At 41.8% G+C, this 23,946-nt stretch overlaps 1 protein-coding gene across 7 annotated transcripts in view; it reads left to right on the top strand.

Moving 5' to 3' along the window:
- The window catches only part of RPUSD1 (RNA pseudouridine synthase domain containing 1), a 30,045-nt gene extending 18,333 nt beyond the window's left edge, over positions 1-11,712 (top strand). For 5 of the 7 annotated variants that reach the window (XM_039369907.1, XM_039369905.1, XM_039369910.1 and 2 more), the window contains 3 exons: positions 5,255-5,357; positions 6,033-6,134; positions 8,485-11,712. In XM_039369907.1, the coding sequence (XP_039225841.1) occupies positions 5,255-5,357; positions 6,033-6,134; positions 8,485-8,882 (603 nt within the window). In that variant the 3' untranslated portion in view covers positions 8,883-11,712. Of the gene's footprint in view, positions 1-5,254; positions 5,358-6,032; positions 6,135-6,661; positions 7,283-8,484 lie in introns of those variants that run through there. The other 2 variants (XM_039369909.1, XM_039369911.1) reach the window with 2 other exon arrangements.
- Positions 11,713-23,946: the final 12,234 nt, after the last annotated feature.

Raw genomic sequence — 23,946 nt, 5'->3', positions numbered from 1 at the left:
CAAGAGAAGCTGCTCTATTGTAGTGGAATGGGATTATTGATCATGGGGATATTGCCATGCCCGCTTTACCCTGGGCAGTCCATCGCAGCTGAACTTTCGCAGGCATTCATTCTCAGCTGGCCTTCTGCCAGCACTCCTGCCCCAGCACTAGTCCCCTGTCCTCTATTCCTCACCATGTGGCCATGGGTGATTCACCCAGGGACACTTATCCCTGGCTGATTCGTGGCGCAGGACAACTATCTGCCGGGCAATCTGCATGCTAAGGGATAGGCTAGCAGCCTTAGGTGCAGGGGAGGTGGGGGACAGAACGGTGGGTCCGCATGCAGATCTTCTTTCTTCCAGGTGCCACTGGAGGGAAAGAGGGAGACAGGAGGGAAGCAGGGAGAGAAGGAGCAAGACTGAGCCAGGAGAGAAAGGGGAGAGGAGGAGGAGGAGGAGGAGGAAGCCATGGCACAGGTCAACGAATGTGGGGAACGGAGACTCGAAGGCAGAGTAAGCAAATTTCACACTCCGTAAGGAGGATTTTTCTCCTTGTTTCTTGCGGTCAAGGCGTCCGCCACCCCTCCCTGGTGCTCCACTGGCTTCTATGGCTTTTAAAAAACATTTTGAAGTGTAACGATGCTAAGAAAAAGACTCAGGCATTTCTTGAGCAGAGGTTTGAAGCTGCAGGACACACCTTGACAAACTCTTGAGTTTATTGCTTCTTATATACTTTTTACATACATAGGCTTTACCATTAACTGCTGACATTTTACATTCATAAGTTTAACCTTTAGCTGTTGACATAAAGTAATTGAAAAATTCCTTCATATAAGCAACTATTTTCTAGTAACATATTACCTGTTCAGAGAGCAGGTAAAAACAAATACAGGTAGATTAAAAAGGAGAAAGAACTGACAAAGACAGGAAGAGATAAAGACAGGAAGAGATAAGGGGGAACTTAAAGCATACTATTTATTTAGGTAGGTAAGGTATTAAGTCAAAAGGGGGTGATCTTTTGGCTGCTTCCTTGGGACAAAGGGTATCAAAAGGTTATGAGGTTTGTGGGGGGGGGGAAGCATGGCAGTTTGCTGCGCGTGCTTTTTTCCCCACATTGAAGTGTTTTTAAAACAAAATATTATCATATTTTATTTGGGTTATGTTCAGGCGGTCCATGAGCATTGCATTGAGCTAGTTCTCTTCCGTCCTCAATGGCTGGTTGATTATGGAGTGCTACAGAGTTTGGTACTCTGTCCACTCCTGTTCAACCTCTATAGGATATTGGATGAGATCATCCATAACCTTGGGTTTTAATGCCCAGCTAGCTATATACTTTGTTTACTTCCCTAGTGAAGTAAGCAATGCTGCCAACATCCTGTCACAGTCTGGAGATCATAGGGGCTTGGATGGGGAACAACAGGCTTTGGTTCAATCCTGGCAACACTGAGTAGCTTTGGGTTTAGGGCCACCTGGATCTGGGAACTTACCATCTTTGGGTCAAAGGAACTGTCTGCAGAATTCAGAGGTGGGATTATTACAAGGCCGATCTGGGGAAGGCTAGAATAAAATTTCTACTGCACTGAAGGTTCCTAAGAGCACAGTGGCCTCCATAATTCTCAAATGGAAGAAGTTTGCAGAACCAGGACTCTTCCAAGTGCTGGTTTCCCAGTCAAACTGAGCAATTGGGAGAGAAGGGTCTTAGAGAGGTGACCAAGAATCCGATGGTCACTCAGACTGAGCTCCAGAGATCCACAACTGAGAGAGCTGCTGGAGAGAGCAGACATGCAGAAGTGGGGCTCTCCTGAATAATCTAATTAAAAACCTAAAAAAAAAAAAAAAAAACCCAAACATGCACAGAATTGCAACCACAGGTTAAAAAAAGGGAATGGAGGAAAAGACTGGACTTAGACTGGACTTGGAGAGAAGAGAAATCTTGAAAATCAAACATTTATTTAGATTCAAAGTTCCAAATTCTGGCGAGAGGCAGCCCAGCTGAGAGGTGGCCCATCGGGCCCAACTATGACATGGTCCAGCTGAGAGGTAGCCCAGCTGAGAGACAACCCAGGTCCCAACTGAGAGGTGGACCGGCAACCCATCTGAGAGAAGGAGAGATAGCTGAGCTGAGAGACGGAGAGGCAGCCCAGCGACTCAGCCTGACACCAGAACGGAGCCAGTGCAGTGCAAATGGAGGCCACTGAGCAGTGGTGCAACGGAGCTAAATGGCAGCAAACATCAGCAACTGTGAGCAGCATGGCAGACCTTGAGTAGCAGCGGGGCAGAACTGCATGGCAGCAATAAAGTGCCCTGAGGATCAGTGAGGTGAACAAGCAGTGGCTGAGAGCAGTACAGAAGATCAACTGTGCAGCGGCGCCCACAGCAGAGGCTGAGAGCAGTGTGGAGGACTACTAAGCAGATTGCCTATATCAGCACATTGTACCTGAAATACCCAATAGTGTCCTGACAATTGAAGGGCAAGAAAGCGGGGGTGGGGGGAGGAGATAAATACAAGATGCTTGTGGACAGGGAGGAAAGGGATAAACTTTAATGTCAGGGTTAAGAGCAAAGCATCTCCTAGAAAATAGCCTGATATTTCCAACAACAAAAAAGTGCATATTACTTCATAAGGGGCCAAAAACTCTAGTAAATTTTTAAATTTTTTAAATGCCTTTTTTAACATTTTATTAAATTGTAAAGTAAAATACAAAGCAGATATTAGGACACAATGGGGAGGAAAAAGGGAGAAGGAAGGGAGGGAAAGAAAAAAAAAAGAGATTGACTTTCGACATCCCCTGTTGCAGTAGAATAAACCATTAATGTCAAGCCTCAACTTTTTACTTTTTCACAATAGTAAAAACTAGCCATTTCTGTAACAACAAATCAGTCTAATCCAGTGGTTCTCAACCTTTTTAATGCCGCGACCCCCAACCGGTTGTAAGTCAAGGACTACTCAACCGGTCGTAAGTCGAGGACTACTCAACTGGTGCAGCACCGTTTGCAGAATGGGACTTTTGGTGGGCTCAGATGGGCAGAGACAGCCTGGACAATTCCTATTGGCTTTTGAAAGCCAATAGAATTAGACTCTATTCAAGAGAGTCTATTCTATTGGCTTTCAAAAGCCAATAGAATAAAAGGGAGTAGCACAGCTAAGGAAAAGGGGGAAAAATGGCGGACTGCGTTGTTTGGCGACCCCCGTGAAATGGTCGTTCGACCCCAAATGGGGTCCCGACCCACAGGTTGAGAACCACTGGTCTATTCAGTGAAACCAGAATCAAGGTTTCATTTTTTTCCATCTCAAGCACAAAGTCCAGAAGCGGTCTCCATGTAGAAACGAAGGTACTTATATTCTTTTCTTTAATCAAAACAGTCAATTTTGCCATCTCTGCCAACTCCATCAACTTCTGTAGCCATTTGTTCATAGTGGGAATCAAAATGTCCTTCCATTTTTGTGCATATAGTAGTCTTGCTGCCATCAACATATACAGCATCAAAGATTCTACAGGATCAATTTTTTTTTCCAAATCTTTTTCCATTAAATCCAAAAGAAAAGTTTCTAGTTTCATGTTTATTTTTATTTTAAGGATTTTCTCTATCAAAATGTGAATCCTTCTCCAATCATGCTTTATCACATGTTCACCATAAATGATAAAAAGTCCCTTCTTTACATTTACATTTCTAGCATTCATTTGAAATACATTTATACATTCTAGATAGCTTGTCTGGTGTTAAATAATAATCATACATCAACTTGTAGAAGTTTTAAGTTGTAAGTCAATGTAAATTTTAAACTTTTCATCCACATATTCTCCCATTGTTCCAGCATCACATTATAACCAAAATTCTTTGCCCAATGTTTTACATGTTTACTTTCCAAATTCAATTTCAATAGCATTTTATAAGTCTTAGCAATAATATGTTCTTCACTACCACACAATGTTTCAAATTCATTTTTAATGAAGTCAAAGCTAAAGTTTAAACCTTTCTTTCAGTTGTTGGTATGTAAACCAATGACAAACATAACCCTCTGATTTTAACTCTTCCCTCGATTTAAGAATAGGGTCACCTGAGTTGAAAAGTATTATTTTACCATAGATCCACTAGTCCGGTTTCACAACCATTTCTTTTCTTTAAAAAAAGCTTCCTTTGGGGATGTCCAAAGAGGCAACTTTGTAGAGTATCTTGTTTTATACTTGTTCCATACTCGTAATATGGCATGTCTGACAAAGTGATTATTAAAATCAAGATTAACTTTAACTTTATCATACCATAAATAATGATGCCATCCAAACCTTAGTTCATGACCTTTCAAATCAAGTAGCCTCTTATTCTGGAGGTTCACCCACTCTTTTAACCAGGCCAGGCAACATGCATCAAATACAGTTTCAAATCTGGTAAACCCAAACCCTCTTTTTCCTTAGCATCTTGCAATAACTTCTATTTAATTCTTGGTTTCTTCCCTTGCCGTATGAACTTGGAAATATCCCTTTGCCACTGATTGAATGGGACGTCAGTTGCAAGTATTGGTAATGTCTGGAACAGAAAAAGCATCTTATGGTGGTGTGATCATGATTTCGACACTTGGCAACCAACCAATGGCTGCAGTGCCCGTGGATTGTGAACCCATTTGCAACCTTCCCAGTTGGCTTCTGACAAGCCAATTAGAGATATTAAACAAGATAAAGAGCATAAGTATCAAGAAAGAAGTTTATAAACTGAGGGCATTTGCTGATGATCTGGTTATATTCCTGCAAGACCCCCAAAATAATATAGAATATTTGATGATTAAGTTAAATAAATTCAGATCTTTAGCAGGTTTCAAAATAAATAAACAGAAAACAACAAAGTGCATTTTCCGGTCATAAGTCACTAATTACAGCACCATTGTAATTCAATGTATGGTCATAAGTTGAGGACTATCTGTAAATAAATCAAATGGATGGATGGATGAACAAAATTCAGATTCTCTAGTTCTGTAGATATACCCATGCTCTATTGATTTCGTACTCCTACAGATAGGATTTTTATATTACCTTGTATTTTTTTCTTAATGGCAGCAATGACATTTGGTATCACCAAAGTGGGATGATGAAGGAGAAGAAGACCCAGATTGGATTCCGAGCTACTTCCACCCTCCTAGCCCAATCTACAACACGTGGTTGTTGAGGGAAAAATGAGAGGATAATGTATATTGCCTTGAGTTCTTGGAGGAAAAGCAGTATATTAGTCTAACAAACTAACCAACATGGCATCGTAACAGAAGTGTCTTCTGTTTGGACAGGTGAGAGGTCACATCCAGGAGGCAAAGAGGACGATCTGCTTCGCTATAGGGAAGAACACGACTGAAGGGCTGACTCACATGATGTGTGTCGAAGGGACCGATGGTAGGCTGCTATGACTGTTGAGTAATAACATCTACTAATAGATTGGTTTTCTCTTTACTTTTAATTACTTTCATTACTCAGCCCCTGTATGTTTCCTTACTTTGTACCTGCTTTAGCAGCTGAAAGTTCACAATCCAATCCTCTAGGCAGACCTGGAAGAGATGCCCTCTGAAACACCCAAATACTTCTGACAGGAAATGCAGCTTAGTCCAGATGACTTTGTAGCTTGATTCAGGTGCAGGCAGCTCCCTGCCTTTTAAGCAGTCATCTGCCTTTGTACTCCTTTGTGCTTTAATCTGCTTTGTACCTAACTTAAGGACAGTGTCTGTGCATCAAACACTGGTTTGTGAGCCAGGTTTAAGACAGCTAGCTTTTCAACCAATCCTTAATTCAGAGAATTGTTTAAACTTGGGAAAGAAAACAAACCATAATTAGTTTGTCTCTTTATGAGAACTACACATGATTGCCTTAATTTGTCGATTTGTTGAATACATAATCCTAGAAAAATACTATCCTCTTTCTCCTAGAAGACAGACATTGTATCAGCCTGTGTGCATCATAGATTTCAAGATAATAGTAGTAAAATGTATCTTACTGGACCATATGCTGAATTTTTTGAAACTGCTGAATTACTGTTATCGCTTCTTAACAAAAACAATGTCTAATTCTTAACAGGTTGCAAAAGCCCAAAACCTTGTCAGTCAGAACTCGTAGTCCTAGAACATGGGTTGTACAGTGGAGAGCCAGCAACAAAAGTGCTTTTACAGCCTCTCACAGGTACAGATATCTCGTCCCCCAGAATTAGCACAAAATTCCTCTTCTGCCACACAGAAGAGATGTTTGCACCCTTCCTTGTTTCTTTATTGTTTTTTAAGCTTGGTTGGTACAAATAATGCTAAAACCATTTGTTTATTTAAGTTATGTGCCACCCATCTCCCTGTCCACTGAACCTTTAGAAAGTAAGCTTCGAAATTACATGTATTGCTGATGATCTGTGGTAGAAAAAATATTTTTTTTTAAAAATTAATTTTAAATTTTAATTGCTCCACATATAATTATTTCAAATTAATGGGTGAAAAATTCTGTTATGTTCCAAACATTGTTATGTAATGGACAGTTTAGAGTTACTTAAATTCTTGACATTTTGGAAAGTGAGGGGTATTAACTATTGAATGCATTTTAAAAATCCTTCCTGATGTGAAATGGTAAAAGAGATACAGTCCATGAAATAAAACAAGATAATAGTTAGCATGTTGTCTGGATAGCTGAGAGATTGCATGTCTTCAATTGTTTTTCCCTGCCAGGTATGTTCCAGCAGAGTGGGTGTGCTCTAAGTCCCGTCCATTAAACATGATCATCTTGTGGGAAGATGTTGCAGCCTCCACCCTCTGAATATCATCCCCCCCAGAGAGAAAAATGGCACTCTCCTTCCTAGGGTTCTGGAAAGTTTGAAAAATTGGCTTTGCTCCCAGCTTGATGTTTATTGTTTTGTTCAATGGCTCCTCTTTTGTTGATTTTGTTTATGTTGGATAATTTTAATCACTGGTGTCTGATGTTATATTTTTAGCTTTTATGATTTTTTCTAGTTTTGTACACTGTCCAGAGTCCACTAGAATTGGGCTACCAATAAATTTAAATAAATAAAAACAATAATGGTCCTATGACATATATATATTAGTCAAGCCTCTGTTAGTCAGATACTAGAATGACAGCATGTACACACTGAATAAGTAAAAATATCTCTATTTGCTTGCTTTTTTCCAGGACATGGCAGTATAAAAGTTAGAGTTAGGCCAGTTTTGTAGTCTTGACTGTATAGACCAGTGGTTCTCAACCTTTTTAATGCCACGACCCCTAACTGGTCGTAAGTTGAGGACTACTCAACCAGTCGTAAGTCGAGGACTACTCAGCACCGTTTGCAGAATGGGACTTTTGGCAGGCTCAGCAGGGCAGAGACAGCCTGGACAATTCCTATTGGCTTTTGAAAGCCAATAGAATTAGACTCTATTCAAGAGAGTCTATTCTATTGGCTTTCAAAAGCCAATAGAATAAAAGGGAGTAGCACAGCTAAGGAAAAGGGGGAAAAAATGGCAGATTGCGTTGTTTGGCGATCCCCGTGAAATGGTCGTTCGACCCCAAATGGGGTCCCGACCCACAGGTTGAGAACCACTGGTATAGACCTATCTGTACATTCCAGGAGAAAAATTACAGATTGCAACTTTTGTCTTAGACTGAGACTTTTGACTTCTTAGCTCAGTGATTTTCCAAAAACTGATTATAATTTTGCTCAGAGGCTAAAGCTCAGAGGTGGAGCAGTGGATTTGTCTGCAGGGTTGCAGGTTTGATCTCCAAATTGTGCTGGGAAAGATTTCTGCCAGACTCTAAACATTTAACATAAGACAACATTTTGTCTAGTATCAATTTTGAGCACAAGAGATCCAAGACTCCATCCTGTAGCTGAGTAAATGGAGGGAAAAGCTGACCCTCTGCAGAGGTGGCACCTTAGCCAAGGGACTTTGCAGAGGGTATATAGAGCTTGAGACTCCAGAGGCACACCACAGAATTCCAAAAGTTCTTACTCAATTTCAGTTTTAATGTTTTCTGATTAAAAATAGTTATAATAGTAAACTAAATACTCTCTTCTTTATAAAATGGGGAGGGTCTGCAGGGGGGTCCAAAGTGTCAAGGTGAAAGCTTTGATTATATGATAGTGGCTTTCGTAAAGTATATTGGATTTTAATGAAACATGCAATGTAAATAAAATTAAAGCAGGTGTTTCTGTTGTGGCATTACTTTTGGGAATGTATTTGTCATACCAGCGAAGTACCCCACTGGGAGAAAGTTTTACCAATAGTGGCTTTTAGTATCATCCAGCCATTGCATCAAAATAATAGTAATGAGGAGAACTCTGTATCACCCCAACAATGACTGAATGAATGATTCCAGAATATGGTGTTAATGGTGTTAAGTCACAGCTTGATAAATGGTCATGGATAATTTCCTGTACTTATAGCAAATATGCATGTTGTTGCACAAGGTCATCTTTAGAGAATTGGAAACAATCTTGCACAAACAGCCTAAATTTCCCTGTTTGGAAACTTGTTTTCCTTGTTGTCTTCTTTCTTAGGAAGAACCCATCAGCTCCGAGTCCATTGCAATGCCATCGGGCACCCAATTGTGGGGGACTTTACCTATAGCTTTAAGAAGGACAGTGCTCCATATCGGATGATGCTGCATGCACATTATTTGTGCATTCCAACCAGCAAGGAGCTTATCGAAGTGAGCGCTCCAGATCCCTTTGTTCCTTCCTTTGACAGGAGTTGGGTCCCTCAGCGTCTTACACACCACTTGGATGAGGTAATCCAGGAATTGAAAGACAAGAGCATCTGGGCAGGGGAGGAAGAAAAGCAGGAAGATCCATCTGCTGTCCCAAATTGTGAGGTCATACTTGTAACAAAGACCCAAGAGATGGAGGAACAGCAAACCCACTGCAAGCAGTGGTTGTCTGAATGGGTGCTGGAATGAAATGGCTACATCTTTGTGATTGAAATTGAAGCCATCTCTCTTTACACTGTGGCTGGTGAACAGCCTTGATCCCAGGACTAAATAGGGACACATTTCTGCTTTAGTCGCAAAATTCCCAAGGAATGAGGAACACTGCACTCCTAGATTGTATTTCTAAAAGTCATGTGCCTGCATTGCAATATTTTAGTTCTCTTGGCTCAGCAGTCAGGAGAGAGGACAGGCAGGCAGGATTGGTGATTTTACTGGGTGTACAAAGGGGTTAAATTGATATATGGGTAATCCTTGATTTATGACCATAATTGAGTATAAAATTTCTGTTACTAAGCAAGGCAGTTGTTACGTGAGTTTTGCCTCATGTTATGACCTTTCCTGACTCAGTTGTTAAATGAATCAGTGCAGTTGTTAAGTTAGTAACAGTTGTTTTGTAAAGCTGGCTTTGTAAGGACCTGCCCCACTGGTCCTCTCAGGAAAACACAACACTTGACTCTATTAAGGTTAATCAAAAGAACTTTTATTGAGAGAACGTAGATGCAGTAAATTCAGGCAGAATCTAATAGTCCCACCCAACGCACAAAGCAATTCTTTTGTTTTTTCAGACCCAACTTCCTGACCAGTTCACTGGCAGCCAATGTGACTCCGCAAGGTTGTTTTCAGAATGCTGAAGTGCAAAACAGATAACAGGTCATCCTCAGGGCACATCGGCCTTGGAACCAGGCTGTTACCAGCTTGGAAGGAGTCTGCTCCGTGTCCAAAGACAATCCCCCTCCCTAATTCCCAAGCGGTTACAACAAAAGCAGAAGCATGTGAAGAATGCCAGCAGAGCCTCCCCTCCCCTCCAACACAATGGCAGGACACCAGCACGGTGGACCTGACAGGCTTTCCCATTCTGACTTTGCTTGTCAGAAGGTCATTACATGGCCCTGGGACACTGCAACCATCATAAATACATGCCAGTTGCCAAGCGCCTAAATTTTGATCATGTGATTGTGGGGAATGTGGGAATGATTTCAAAAAAAAAAAAAATGACAGAAAAATGGGGGTCTGATGGCTTGGTTAGGTTAACCTTGGAGGACGTGTGGATACAATTTACTGAATGTTTTATTGCTGTGTGGGAGATACTGGTGTTGATGGAGGGCTAAAAAAACTCAGGATGACTTTATGGAATAGAATAGAATTCTTATTGGCCAAGTGTGATTGGACACACAAGGAATTTGTCTCCAGTGGAGAAGCTCTTAGAATACATACATACAACAACAAAGTGATAGGTCATAAATCACAGTTACAATGATTAATCATAAGATAAAAACAAGTGATAAATCATAAGATACCAATAGGAGAAGATAGTAGGAAAGATGAGAAAAGATGAGACATGAGAAGATTAGAAAGATGATAATAGCAATACAGCCTACCTGTGGGAATTTAGTGTTCAGCAGAGTGATGGCATGGGGAAAAAACTGTCTTTGAGTTTAGTTTATTTGGCATGAAATGCCCTATAGCGGCATCCAGAGGGGAGGAGTTGAACCAGTTTATGTCCAGGATGTGAGGAGTCTGTAGATACTTCCACAGTCCTCTTTCTGGCTGGTGCAGGACACAGGTCCTCAATGGAAGGCTGGTTGCGATTGTTTTTTCTGCAGGCCTAACTATCCGTTGAAGTCGGTAGCTGTCCTGTTTGGTTGCTGTGCCAAGCCAGACAGTTATAGAGGTACAAATGACAGACTCAATAATTCCTCTGTAGAACTTATATCAGCAGATCTTTATAATTGAAACCCTGCCCCCTTTTTATGCGTGTCATATCTACGGAGTAAAAAAAGGGGGTGAGGCTTTGTATGATTGCAGTTGCCAAATTCTAAAGGATATTTTGACAGCCTTTTGATAATTCTATGTGCCAAGCTGCCTGGCTGGCTTCCGCTTTTTTGTGGCATCAAAGCACACCTTTGACTAATTATTTGCTTGCCAATGATCAAACTCACGGTTTTAACTTGCAGAGATGTTTGAGAGAAAACTAGCCTTTATTCAACAGTACAGTAAGATCTGTTCCAGAACATTATAGTAAATAATATATTTTTAGGATGTCTGAATTATTTTCACCACAATATTTTTGTTTTAAAAATAATGCTTGTGGTGCATTTTCTAAATGCATAAAATATTCAAATGGCTTTAAGTTAATTGCATACCAAACAGATGATATTCCCCCATCTTCCCTTTTGTTAGGTGTAGCTTATGAGTTTTTGATTCTGATTGTTGCTGAAGTCTGATGGAGAAATGACAAGGCAAATGCTTTTATTTTTGACTTATAAATGATGGGGCTGCATTCCAGTTTCTCTTAAGTAAAGGACAAAAGGTTTTGAAAATGTGTCTTTTGGTAGATTCCAGAGATTGTATGAAAGGCGTCCACATAGAATGCAGGTTTTATCTCCTTGGTTCTATACTTTCTTGCCCATGTCATACCTATGATCTTGTGAAACTGCTTAAATGTTTGCCAATATTTTAAAACTCTAGTAACCAATTGTAATGTATGTTATTTATATTCACAATTTAAGTAGAATTTTGTACAAATCACACCAGGTATAGATTATTCTGTGCATAACTCCTCCCCTTAGCTTTCCAATATTCTAATTTCAGTCTTTGAAATTGGTGCATTAAACAGCTCTTTTCACTAGAGAATGCTCACTCTGCAAATGGTCTTATTTGTGGCTGCAGTCCTTAAATGTACAAGGTTAGCAGTAAACCATCGTTAAATTGTATGTATGTATGCATGTATGTATGTATCTATGTATGTACGTATGTATGTTGAGAAAAGTAGTTAATAAACTAACAACTGTTTGATAAACTTAGCTTTCGTCGGCTAACTGCCAACATCATCAGAGTGGAATGCCAGAGATTTGAAAGCCTGCTCATAAGACTGGCAGTTTTTGTGCTCTGCTCATAGAACGCATCACTGGTCTGCCCGCCCCAGTTGACCGTATTACTTCTAATAATCTTGCATCCGTCTGTATATTTGTAAGTTCAGGGATCACCGCCTCTCTTATTGCCACTCTCTTTGCCCGCTTTGGGCATATCTGGGTACTTTGCTATAAGATGATCCTCCAGTGCATCCTGTCTTATGGCCATCCCTTGTTGTGAGTGTGGCACTCTGCTTCCCATCATTAACTCCTGTATGAATCGTGCTGGGGATTTCTCCCCTTTGCTGGTCGTATTTCTTTGTTGTTGCATGAGACCGAGGTTCTGGTCTTGCATAGGCTATACCTGTTGCACTCGTTGTGGGTTGTTGCATTGTTGTTCCCACTTCCTTAGTGCCTGATAAACAGGCAGCAACTCTATGTGGCGATTCATTGAATGTTCATCCAACAGCCAAGTTTCCTTCAGTAACCGGCCACACTTGGAGACACCCTGTGCGATGGCCTCCGCCCCGGCAAGGTCAAACGTGTGATTGTTGTTGGTCATATGGACTCACACCTGCGAGCGTTGCTCATGTCAATTAATGGCCAGCTTGTGTTCATGGATTCTAGTTCCAAGCCGTTTGGTCATCTCCCCAATGTAATTGCAGTGACAATCCTTACATTTCACTCTATATATCACTGAAGATCTTTCTTCATTGGGGAGTGGATCTTTGGGGCGCATTATTTTGGCACGAAGGGTTTGATTTGGTTTATGGGCAATACTAATGTTATATGGTGCCAATATCCATGCTGTCGCCTCTGATACCCCATTGATGTATGGCAGAGTTGTCCATGTCGTGGTGCCTGTGTGTTACATTCTGCGAGGTTCATATGGCCTGCTGTACCGTCTGATGAAATCAATTGGATAGCCATTTTGTCTGCAAATATGGTATAGATCACGGGTCGGCAACCTGCGGCTCCGGAGCCGCATGCGGCTCTTTGAGCCATCTCCTGCGGCTCCGGAGCCTCCTCCTCCCCCTCCCCCTCCTTCCTCCTGCTGCCCCCCCCCCAGGCTTCAATCCTGGCTGGGGCGGCAGGAACATCACTTCCTGGGCCGTCGAGCTGGCCACGTGTCTGCCCAGGCCAGGTGGCAGTCCTGGCTGGGGCGGCGGCTGCGTCTCCCCAGGCCGGGCTGGGTGGCAGGGGGACATTGCTTCCTGTGCCGTCCCTGGGCCACTCACCCGGCCATATGTCTCCCTGGGCCAGGCAGGCTGCAGCAGGGGGGCATCACTTCCTGGGCCGTCCCCAGGCCGTTCCCTAGGCAGCCGAGCTCACCATGCATCTCCCCGGGCTGGTCCCTGGGGTCCCGGGCACCTTTCAGCGACTTTTACCACCTCCTGCCTCCGTCCCCTCCCTGCCCCTTTGGCGCCGTCTGCCTTGCTTTCTCTCTCTCTCTCTCCTCATCTGGAGAGAGGGGGGGGCAGAGGAAAGAGAGAGAAAGAGAGAGGGTGACTTGTTCGGGCAAAGAACCAGTGGGGGACAAGGTGAGCTAAGTCAAAAGACACGGAACTTTCGTGCTAGCTTCTCCCGAACCCTTGTTATCCCTGCCACAAACTCAGCTCATCCGCCCTCACTCTCTCCTCTCCTCTCTGCGAATGAGGCTGCTTGCTTCAAATGGCTTGCTACCGAGGTCCGGGAGCCAGGCAGACGGGTAAGTCTCGATCGCAGTATTTTGTTGCTGTTGTTTTGCGCACGCGTGGCGCTGGCTGGGAACAGAGCCAAGCAAGCTCTGTGGTTGGAAGTCCCTGCAGTTTAGGAGCCAGGATTTCCCCCCTCTCAGTCCCAAATCCCAAGCAGGATTCACCACTTTGGGATTGGAAGTGAGCTGCGAGGAGACGGTCTGTCTCTTTTCCTCCCCTGCTCCCTTCCGCGCCGGCTACTGAGGCTCCCTGCTGGGTGCAGTCGGCTTGAAGCGGAGGAGGGGGAGGGGCCTTTCAAAGCGTGAGATTGCAACGGATGGGACAGCCTTTCAGGAAGGTGCGGGTGAACTGTAGCTCTCCAGATATTACTAACATACAGCGTTTGCTGTCCCTGCAGCAGAATTGATGAGAGGTGCTGGCATTTCTCTTGGTCAGAATGTGGTGAATCCACATTGCCCATCTCTAAAGGAGGAAGTTAAAGGTTTTGGTAGGTGAACTGGTTCTGTTAGTAAAGGGGGGGGGAGGTGAAGAGAAAAAAAGAGGGAGAGAGAGAGAGAGGAAAGAGGGAGGAAAGAAAGAGGAAAGAGGAAGAAAGAGAAAGGGAGAGGAAAGAGAGAGGGAGAGGGGAGAGAAAGGAAAGAAAGAGAAAGAGGGAGAAAGAAAGGGAGATGAAAGGGAGAGGGGGAGAGAGAAAAGAGGAAGTGAGAGGGAGAGAGAGGAAAGAGAAAGAGGAAAGGGAGAAAGGAAAGAAAGAAAGGAAGAAAGAAAGGGAGATGAAAGAAAGGGAGAGGGGGAGAGAGAGGAAAGAAATAGAAAGAGGGAGAAAGGGAGGAAAGGGAGAAAGAGGAGAGAGGGAGAGGGGGAGAGAGGAAAGGAAAGAGGAAAGAGAAAGGGAGAAAGAGGAAAGAAAAGAAAAAGGAAAGGAAGAAAGGATAGAAAGGGAGAAAGAGGAAAGAAAGAAAGGGAGAGGAAAGGGGGAGAGAGGAAAGAGGAAAAAGGGAGAAAGAGAGGAAAGAGAAAGGGAGAAGAAACAGGAAAGAGAAAGGGAGGTAGAGGAAAGGGAGAGAGGAAAGGGAGGGGAAAGAGAAAGAGGGAGGGGGAGAGAGGAAAGAAAGGAAAGAGGAAAGAAAGAAAGTGAGAAAGAAAAGAGAAAGGGAGATGAAAGAAAGGGAGAGGGGGAGAGAGGAAAGAAATAGAGGGAGAAAGAGGAAAGAAAGAAAGGAAGAAAAGAGAAAGGGAAAGGAAAGAGAAAGGGGGAGAGAGAGGAAAGAGAGGAAAGGAAGGGAGAAAGAGAAAAGAGAAAGGGAGATGAAAGAAGGTGAGGGAGAGGAAAGAAATAGAAAGGGAGACAGGAAAGAAAGGGAGAAAGGAAAAGAAGAAAGAGAAAAGAAAGGGAGAGGAAAGAAAGGGAGGGGAGAGAGGAAAGAGGAAAGAAAGGGAGAAAGAGAAAGGGAGAGGAGGAGAGGAAAGAAATAGAAAGGGGGAAAGAGGAAGAAAAGAAAGGGAAAGGAAAGGAAAGAGGGAGAAAGAAAAGAAAGGGAGATGAAAGAAGGGGAGGAGAGAGGGGGGAAAGAAATAGAAAGGGGGAAAGAGGGAGAAAGGAAAAAAGGGAGAGAGAGGAAAGAAAGGAAAGAGGAAAGAGGGAGAAAGGAAAGGAAAGAGGAGAGAAAGGGAGAAAGGAAAGAAAGGGAGAAAGAGAGGAAGGAAAGAAAGGGAAAGGGAGAGGAAAGGGGGAGAAAGTAAATAGAAAGAGGGAGAAAGAGGAAAGAGAAAAGGAGAAGAAAGAGGAAAGAGAAAGGGAGGGAGAGGAAAGAAAGGGAGAGAAGAAAGAGGGAGAGGAAAGAGAGAAAGGGGGGAAGTGCAAGTGCCCCCCCCTCTCTCTCTCTCACACACACACACAGGGGGAAGAAGACTAGCAGACCAAGGGCAGAAAGAGGGAGGGGGAGAGGGAGAGAGGAGAGAGAGAGAGAGATCCTTTTGACATCTAAAATGAAGATAAGACTGCATATATCCATATATATATGGATATATGCAGTCTTATCTTCATTTTAGATATCCAAAGGGTTTTGCGGCTCCCTGTGTTTTGTTTTCAGTGGGAAATGGGTCCAAGTGGCTCTTTGAGTATTTTGGGTTGCCTACCCCTGGTATAGATGATTCCTCTCCTCAACTTTTGCCCTATCCGTGTTGCAGTGAGTGTACACACGCTTAAATAGCGTTCTGATACAGCCTATTTTGTGTGACATGGGATGATTACTCTTGTAGTGTAAAATTCTGTCTGTATGTGTTGGTTTTCGGATGATTTCCCGGTGTTCGACTACTTTTCTCAACACACACACAGACACACACACACACAGACACACACACACACACACACACACACATATATATATATATATTTGTTGTTGTTAATTGCGAAGTCGTGTCCGACCCATCGTGACCCCATGGACAACGTTCCTCCAGGTCTTCCTGTCCTCTACCATCTTCTGGAGTCCATTTAAATTCACACCTACTGCTTCAGTGACTCCATCCAGCCATCTCATTCTCTGTCGTCCCCTTCTTCTATTGCCCTCAATCTTTCCCAGCATTAGGCTCTTCTCCAGTGAATCCTTCCTTCTCATTAGGTGGCCAAAGTACTTGAGTTTCAACTTCAGGATCTGGCCTTCCAAGGAGCAGTCGGGGTTGATCTCTTCTAGGACTGACCGGTTTGAACGCCTTGCAGTCCAAGGGACTCGCAGGAGTCTTCTCCAGCACCATAGTTCAAAGGCCTCAATTCTTTGGCCCTCAGCCTTTCTTATGCTCCAACTTTCACAGCCATACATTGCAACTGGGAAAACCATGGCCTGGACTATACGCACTTTTGTTGGCAGGGTGATGTCTCTGCTTTTTAGAATGCTGTCTAGATTTGCCATAGCTTTCCTCCCCAGGAGCAAGCGTCTTTTAATTTCTTGGCTGCAGTCCCCATCTGAGGTGATCTTGGAGCCCAGAAAAATAAAATCTGTCACTACCTCCATTTCTTCCCCATCTATTTGCCAGGAATTGAGAGGGCCGGATGCCATGATTTTGGTTTTCTTAATGTTGAGTTTCAAGCCAACTTTTGCACTCTCCTTCTTCACCCGCATCAAGAGGCTCTTTAGTTCCTCTTCACTTTCTGCCATCAGAGTGGTATCATCTGCATATCTTAGGTTGTTGATATTTCTCCCGGCAATCTTAATTCCAACTTTTGATTCATCTAGCCCTGCCTTTCTCATGATGTGCTCTGCATATAAGTTAAATAGGCAGGGCGACAGTATACAGCCTTGCCGGACTCCTTTTCCAATTTTGAACCAATCAGTGGTTCCGTGTTCGGTTCTCACTGTTGCTTCTTGACCCACATATAGGTTTCTAAAGAGACAAATGAGATGGTCTGGTACTCCCATCTCTTTAAGGACTTGCCACAATTTGTTGTGATCCACACAATCAAAGGCTTTTGCATAGTCAATGAAGCAGAAGTAGATGTTTTTCTGGAACTCCCTAGCTTTCTCCATGATCCAGCGTATGTTGGCAATTTGATCTCTAGTTCCTCTGCCTCTTCGAAATCCTGCCTGTACTTCTGGTAGTTCTCGATCCACATACTGCTGGAGTCTAGCTTGTAGGATTTTAAGCATAACTTTACTAGCATGTGAAATGAGTGCAATGGTGCGATAGTTTGAACATTCTTTGGCATTGCCTTTCTTTGGAATTGGAATGTAAACTGACCTTTTCCAATCCTGTGGCCACTGTTGAGTTTTCCAAATTTGCTGGCAAATTGATGTAGCACTTTTACTGCATCGTCTTTTAAGATTTTGAATAGCTCAGCTGGAATACTGTCACCTCCACTAGCTTTGTTGTTGCTCAGATTTTCTAAGGCCCATTTCACTTCACATTCTAGGATGTCTGGTTCGAGGTCAATGACCATCTCATTGTGGTTATCTGGGATGTTAAGCTCATTCTTGTATAGTTCTTCTGTGTAGTTTTGCCATCTCTTCTTAATCTCTTCTGCCTCTGTTAGGTCTCTGCCATTTTGGTCCTTTATCATGCCCATCTTTGCATGAAACGTTCCCTTCATATCTCCAATTTTCTTGAAGAGATCTCTGGTCCTCCCTATTCTGTTGTTTTCTTCTATTTCTTTGCACTGTTCATTTAAGAAGGCATTCTTATCTCTTCTAGCTACTCTCTGGAATTCTGCATTCAATTGGGTGTATCTTTCTCTTTCTCCTTTGCCTTTCGCTTCCCTTCTTTCCTCAGCTATTTGCAAAGCTTCCTCAGACAGCCATTTTGCTTTCTTGCATTTCTTTTTCTTTGGGATGGTTTTAGTTGCTACCTCTTGTACAATGTTGCGAACTTCCATCCATAGTTCTTCAGGCACTCTGTCTATCAGATCTAATTCCTTAAATCTATTTGTCACCTCTACTGTATATTCATCAGGAATATGATTTAGTTCATACCTGAGTGGCCTAGTGCTTTTCCCTACTTTTTTCAATTTAAGCCTAAATTTTGCAACGAGAAGCTCATGATCTGAGCCACAGTCAGCTCCTGGTCTTGTTTTTACTGACTGTATAGAGCTTCTCCATCTTTGGCTGCAGAGCACATAGTCAATCTGATTTCTATGTTGACCGTCTGGTGATGTCCATGTGTAGAGCCGTCTCTTGGGTTGTTGGAAAAGAGTGTTTGTTATGACCATCGTATTCTCTTGACAAAATTCTATTAGCCTGTGCCCTGCTTCATTTTGTACTCCAAGTCCAAACTTGCCTGTTATTCCGGTTATCTTTTGGCTTCCTACCTTAGCATTCCAATCCCCCATGATGATAAGGACATCATTTTTTGGTGTTAATTCTATAAGGTGCTGTAGGGCTTCATAGAACCGGTCAATTTCATCCTCTTCAGCACCAGTGGTTGGAGCATAGATTTGGACTACTGTGATATTGAATGGTTTGCCTTGGATCCGAATAGAGATCATTCTGTCATTTTGAGGATTGTATCCCAGTATTGCTTTTCCTATTCTTTTATTGACTATGAAGGCTACTCCATTTCTTCTGAGGGATTCTTGCCCACAGTAGTATACCTGATGGTCATCTGAGTTAAATTCACCCATTCCTGTCCATTTTAGTTCGCTGATTCCTAAGATGTCGATGTTCAGTCTTGTCATCTCTTTTTTGACTACGTCTAGCTTGCCTTGATTCATGGATCTTACATTCCAGGTTCCTATGGAGAAAAAATCTTTACAGCATCGGACTTTCCTTTCACCACCAGATATATCCACAGCTGAGCGTCCTTTCGGCTTTGGCCCAGTCGCTTCATTCTTTCTGGCGCTACTAGTACTAGCCCTCTGCTCTTCCCCAGTAGCATATTGGACACCTTCCGACCTGAGGGGCTCATCTTCCAGCGTCATATCTTTTTTCCTTTTAGTACTGTCCATGGGGTTTTCATGGCAAAGATACTGGAGTGGTTTGCCATTTCCTTCTCCAGTGGATCACATTTTGTCAGAACTCTCTGCTATAACCTGTCCGTCTTGGGTGGCCCTGCACGGCATAGCTTATAGCTTCATTGAGTTACGCAAGCCCCTTCGCCACGACAAGGCAGTAATCCATAAAGGGTATGTATGTGTGATATATATATATATATATATATATATATATATATATATATATATATATATATATATATAATCAGCTATGCAAGTAAAAATATGACTCTTGGGTATGTTCATGTTAAAATTATGGCCACTTTCTTCCGGTGGATCTGCGTTGGGCGATGGCTGCTACTTTCTAGCCGTCCTCCTGGGTAAGTGTAATGAACCGCTATGAACAGCAGACATCAGCTGTTCAGCGGTTCAAAATCCCCCTCCCGGGCAAAGGGGGGGGGGCAGAGGGTAGTCTGAATAGTGGTAGAGCCTCTTATGTACCCCCAATTTTCCTTTTTTGGGGGTGATAGAGTGCTCCCACGGAGTTCAGACTGTCTCCGCTTCCCAGCTGCTTTTGTCCTTGGGACAAAACAAGCCCTCGCAGCCACCTCCGCGTTTAAAATGATCTAGTGAGTTTTTTTTAAGAAGCGGACAGAGTTGTTTAGAGGATTTATTTTTTTGCTTTCCTTGACTTTATAGGTATTTTAAATTTAAAGGTTTATTCTTTTGTTATAGTCTTTCTTTTTATTTTTTGCTTTTTGCTGAAAGGGAAAGTAAAATGGCGATCGGCAGACTTTCTAGCGTTTTTTTTTTTCGGAAAGTTAGAATGGCGATCGGCTTTTTTACCTTCTCTCTTTTTTCTTTCTTCTTTTTAAGGAATTTTTGTTGTTTAATTTTCTAAACATTATTGTTCTGGTCTGATTTTTTGTTTTTGCTTTTTGTATTTTTAAAAGGCAGGCATTTTGGTTTCCCCCCCCCTTCTTTTTTTCACTTTAACGATTGGAGTGTATATTCTAATTTTTTTTATTGATTTATTTTTCGCCTTCTTTGATTTTATTTTAAATCCAAAGGTTTATTGTTTGGTTTATAGTCCTTTTTTTCTACTATTTGCTTTTCTGTTGAAAGAGAAAGCAAATGGCGATCGGGAGATCTTCTAGCGTTTTTTTGGGAAGCTAGAGTGGCGATCGGCTTTTTTTTTACTTTCTCCTTTTTTTTTCTTTTTAATGATGGATTTTAGAAGTATTATTATTGTTTTGGTTTGATTTGTTGCTTTGTCTTTTGTATTTTTTGTTTTGCTTTTTGTAAAGGGCAGGCATTATTTTTAAAAGGCAGCCATTTTGGTTCCCCCCCCCCCTTTTTTTTCCTACTTTAATGATTGGAGTGTATACTTTAACTTTTTGTTTTGGTTTGATTTGTGGTTTTGTCTCTTGTATTTTTAAAGGGCAGGCATTCTGGTTTTTTCCTTCCTCTTTTTTTTTTTTTTTCATTTTGTATATCTTAATTTTTTTTATTTTTTTTTCTTCTTTTCTAACTCCCTTTTTTTTATTCTTTTATTTTTCTTATTATTTTAAAGATTTTTCTTTGAGGGAGTTATGATTTTCTTTTGAAGGAATTTTTGTAATTTTTAAGAAGGAGTAAAGTTTTTTTTTAAGATGGCTCCAAAGCGTCCAGTGAATTTCACAGTTCCTAAATCTTCTGTGGCTCAGCCAACAACTGTGAAGGATATGCAACAAATGATGGAAAATTTTACAATTCAAATTAGGGCAGAAATGAAAAAGATTTTGGAAGAAAATAATAAGATTTTGAGGCAAGACATAGTTTTGGCTCTAAAAGGAGTTGCTTCTGTTCTTGAAAAGTTGAATTCCCATGTGGAAGAAGTAGCTGAAAAAGTGGAATTAATGGAGGGGAAAATTGAAAGTATGGAAAAAGAAATGGAAAATGAGATTCTTATGCTTCAATATGGTCAAATGGAATACGCCTTAAGAATTAGGGGCTTGGAAGAGTCCTTGCAAGAAGATCTGAAAGAGATGGTTGCAAAGGACTTTGCTGTAATTTTGAATAAAGAAAAAGAAGGAATACTTAGTGAAATTGAAAAACTATTTAGAGTTAATTCTGCGGTGGCAGTACAAAAGAATTTGCCAAGAGATGTGGTAATTTACTTTGGGAAGAAATCTTTACGCAATGAAATTATACAAGCTTTTTATAAGAAGAGATTTCAAATTGCTTCACAAGATGTTATAATTTTAAAGGAGATCCCATCTAAAATTTTAAGAAGAAGAAAGGAGTTTGCCTTTTTAGCAAATGAACTTAAAATGAGACGAATTTCGTTTAGATGGGATGTTCCGATTGGAATGGTGGTGAATTACCTGGGAATATGTTACAGACTTAATACTGTTTCTCAAGCAAAAGATTTTTATACTTCAGTATTGGGGGTATGTTCATCTCCATCTATTAAGTTTAAGACTTTGGAAGAAATGGATGTAGAATTACAGTTTGAAGACTCTAAAATTGGGCAACCCCTGTTTAAGAGATCTCAACATGTTCAGATTGAGGAGCAGGAGACAACCTGTCTAGCACAAAACTGTAAAGAAAAGCAGCAACTGAAGAAGAGTAATGAAATTTCACACCTAGTGATTGCTGATTCTGTGGGAGAAGCAAGACCCATAAATCCTTTGGAGCAATCTTCAAGGATGCAAGGCTTACTTGAGATGAAAAAGGGGAAATTTCAGCCTGAGGGGCGTCAACAAGTTGAGAAGAAGGGGCAGAGGAAAATCTGTGCAACATATAATTGTAAAGAAAAAGACCAACAGAATAAGGAGCTTAAGGAATCCCCACATGTACTGGCTTCTGAGTCATTGGGAGACTCAGAAAATTTGGAGCAGCTTTTGAGGACAGATCCTAAAGCATTTGTTTTAAGCTTTATAACGAAAATGGACAATCGAGGCTGACGATAATAATATCAGTATGATAATGAATGGAGAATGAAAATGGACAATTGAGATTGATAAGGACTGGGTTTTTTGTGGTTGCAACTTGTTATTGATGAAGATTTGAATATCTATTGTGTTTATGGTGGATGGAATTTGTTATAGTGTTTTTTGTGGGTGGAATTTGTTATAAACTGTCTACTTTGGATGGAATCTGATAAGATTTAAATGAGTATAAAGGTGTCTTGTTTCCTTTTTTCCTTCTTTAAGTTTTAAGTAATGTATAAATTTGTGTTTTGGGGGAGTTTATGAAAATGATAATAATATTTATGATATTAGAAGGATTGGAGTATATTACAATGTGTTTAGTGTTTGGGTGGGGTTTTTAATGTTTAAAGTTTTAAGTAATGTTCAGATTTGTGTTTTTGATTGATTATAATTTGTTTGTTCTAATGTTTCAAGTTCTGATTGTTTAAATTTGTGTTTTGGAGGGACTATAACTTGTTTAACTAAATGTATTTAGATTTGTTTATGATTTATGCTAGACTTTATATTGTAGTTATAGATGTTTAAAGAAAGTAGTGTTTAAAATTGGTCTTGGAAGAAATTTATGTAGAAGGATGGATAATATGATAAGTAAGATTAGAAGATTTTTAGAGTATATTATAATGTGTCTATTATTATTTTCTAGAAATAATTCATTTAATTTAAGGTATTTAGGATTGTTTAGGATTTATAGGTGTTTTAAGTTTTATATGTATTTTAAGTTTTTTTTCTTTTTTTTCTTTTGAAATATTTTGGATAAGCCTGTAATCAACTCTGGGAGGTTCAGGGGAGGGTTAGGGAGGTTTGGGGCTGGGGGAGGGTATGGGTGGGTGGGCGGGTTTGGGGAGGGGATTTATTTTGTAAAATGTTAAAAATTTTCAATAAAAAAAAAAAAAAAATTATGGCCACTTTCGGCCATATGTGACCAGATCTGCGAGTATTGCTCGCCCCTCTTGATTTTGACCACACACAAATCTTGGCCTGTGATGCCACAAAGGGGGGCCGCCTATTAAAGGAGGCCTGGTTTTCGGGGGAGAATTCCATTAATCGCCATATAGACATGTGCCCGGCACAACGGACCTTACAAACATGGCACATGAACCGTCGTTTGAACTGCTGGAGAAGACCTAGGCATCAACCACATGTGTGGGAGAAGAATAGGACATCCCCCACACACAACACGACCAAATGGACATTCCCTTGGCTTCGGACCAAGACGGTAGAACTTTGAAAAATCCCCCACAAATGACAAACAGCCACCAGAAACCTGACTGTCAATTATGGAACAACTTCCCTATGAACGGAGCGAGTGGAGGTGCTTTGACAACTGAATTGCAGCAGGAAAGAGAGAGCGAGGCCCTCCCAATCGGTTCAATAGGAGAAATACGAACAGAGATAACAACTGTGGGGGGAGGAATAGGAAATACAGCATACGATAGAGCACTCGGACTACAATCACACATGCCGGGGGGAATGATTTACCCCCCCGGGGAGTGAAACAGACACCCTCGTTACGCTAGTTGGGCTGGTTTGTGAGAGGGAGGGGAATAGCTCTGTGGTGATTGATCCCTTGGGAGGAAAGAAGACTACGAACAGAGCGTGCCTGGGAGATTCTCCGATGAGGGATGAGGACAGAAGCCCCAGATGGAGTGAGCAACGGATTGACCGGCTACGAGCTAGGCAATGCCTTACTGACAGGCACACACTCCAGAACGACTCCTCCCAAGAATATAGGGAGGAGGGTGATGATAGATCTAAGGGAGTGATGGAAAGGAATAGGAGGGAGAGCGGTGCAGGACGGGATGGCACACGGGGGCTAAGATCTGAGAGAAAAGGAGGATTGGAATGTGGCTCGGAGGGGATGGTTGGAGGAACTAGAAGGAAGCAGAAAACAGCAACTACTGCCCATGACAGACAGAATCACAAACGGGAAACTAGTGAAACATGTACTAACTGTAAGGAAAGGGGAAACACCCCAGCTAATTTTAGAACTAGCGAGAAAGACACACGTAACAGCACACGTAGAAAGGGTGAGAAACAACTACACCCTAATGCAGGACACACACTTGGATTACAACGCACACAGCTGGGACC

The sequence above is a fragment of the Crotalus tigris genome, unplaced genomic scaffold (assembly GCF_016545835.1).
Source record: "Crotalus tigris isolate CLP2741 ecotype Arizona unplaced genomic scaffold, ASM1654583v1 scf7180000021317.425702, whole genome shotgun sequence".
NCBI lineage: Eukaryota > Metazoa > Chordata > Lepidosauria > Squamata > Viperidae > Crotalus > Crotalus tigris.
Note: the sequence above shows the minus strand (reverse complement) of the source record. Positions and strands in the feature narration are given on the sequence as shown.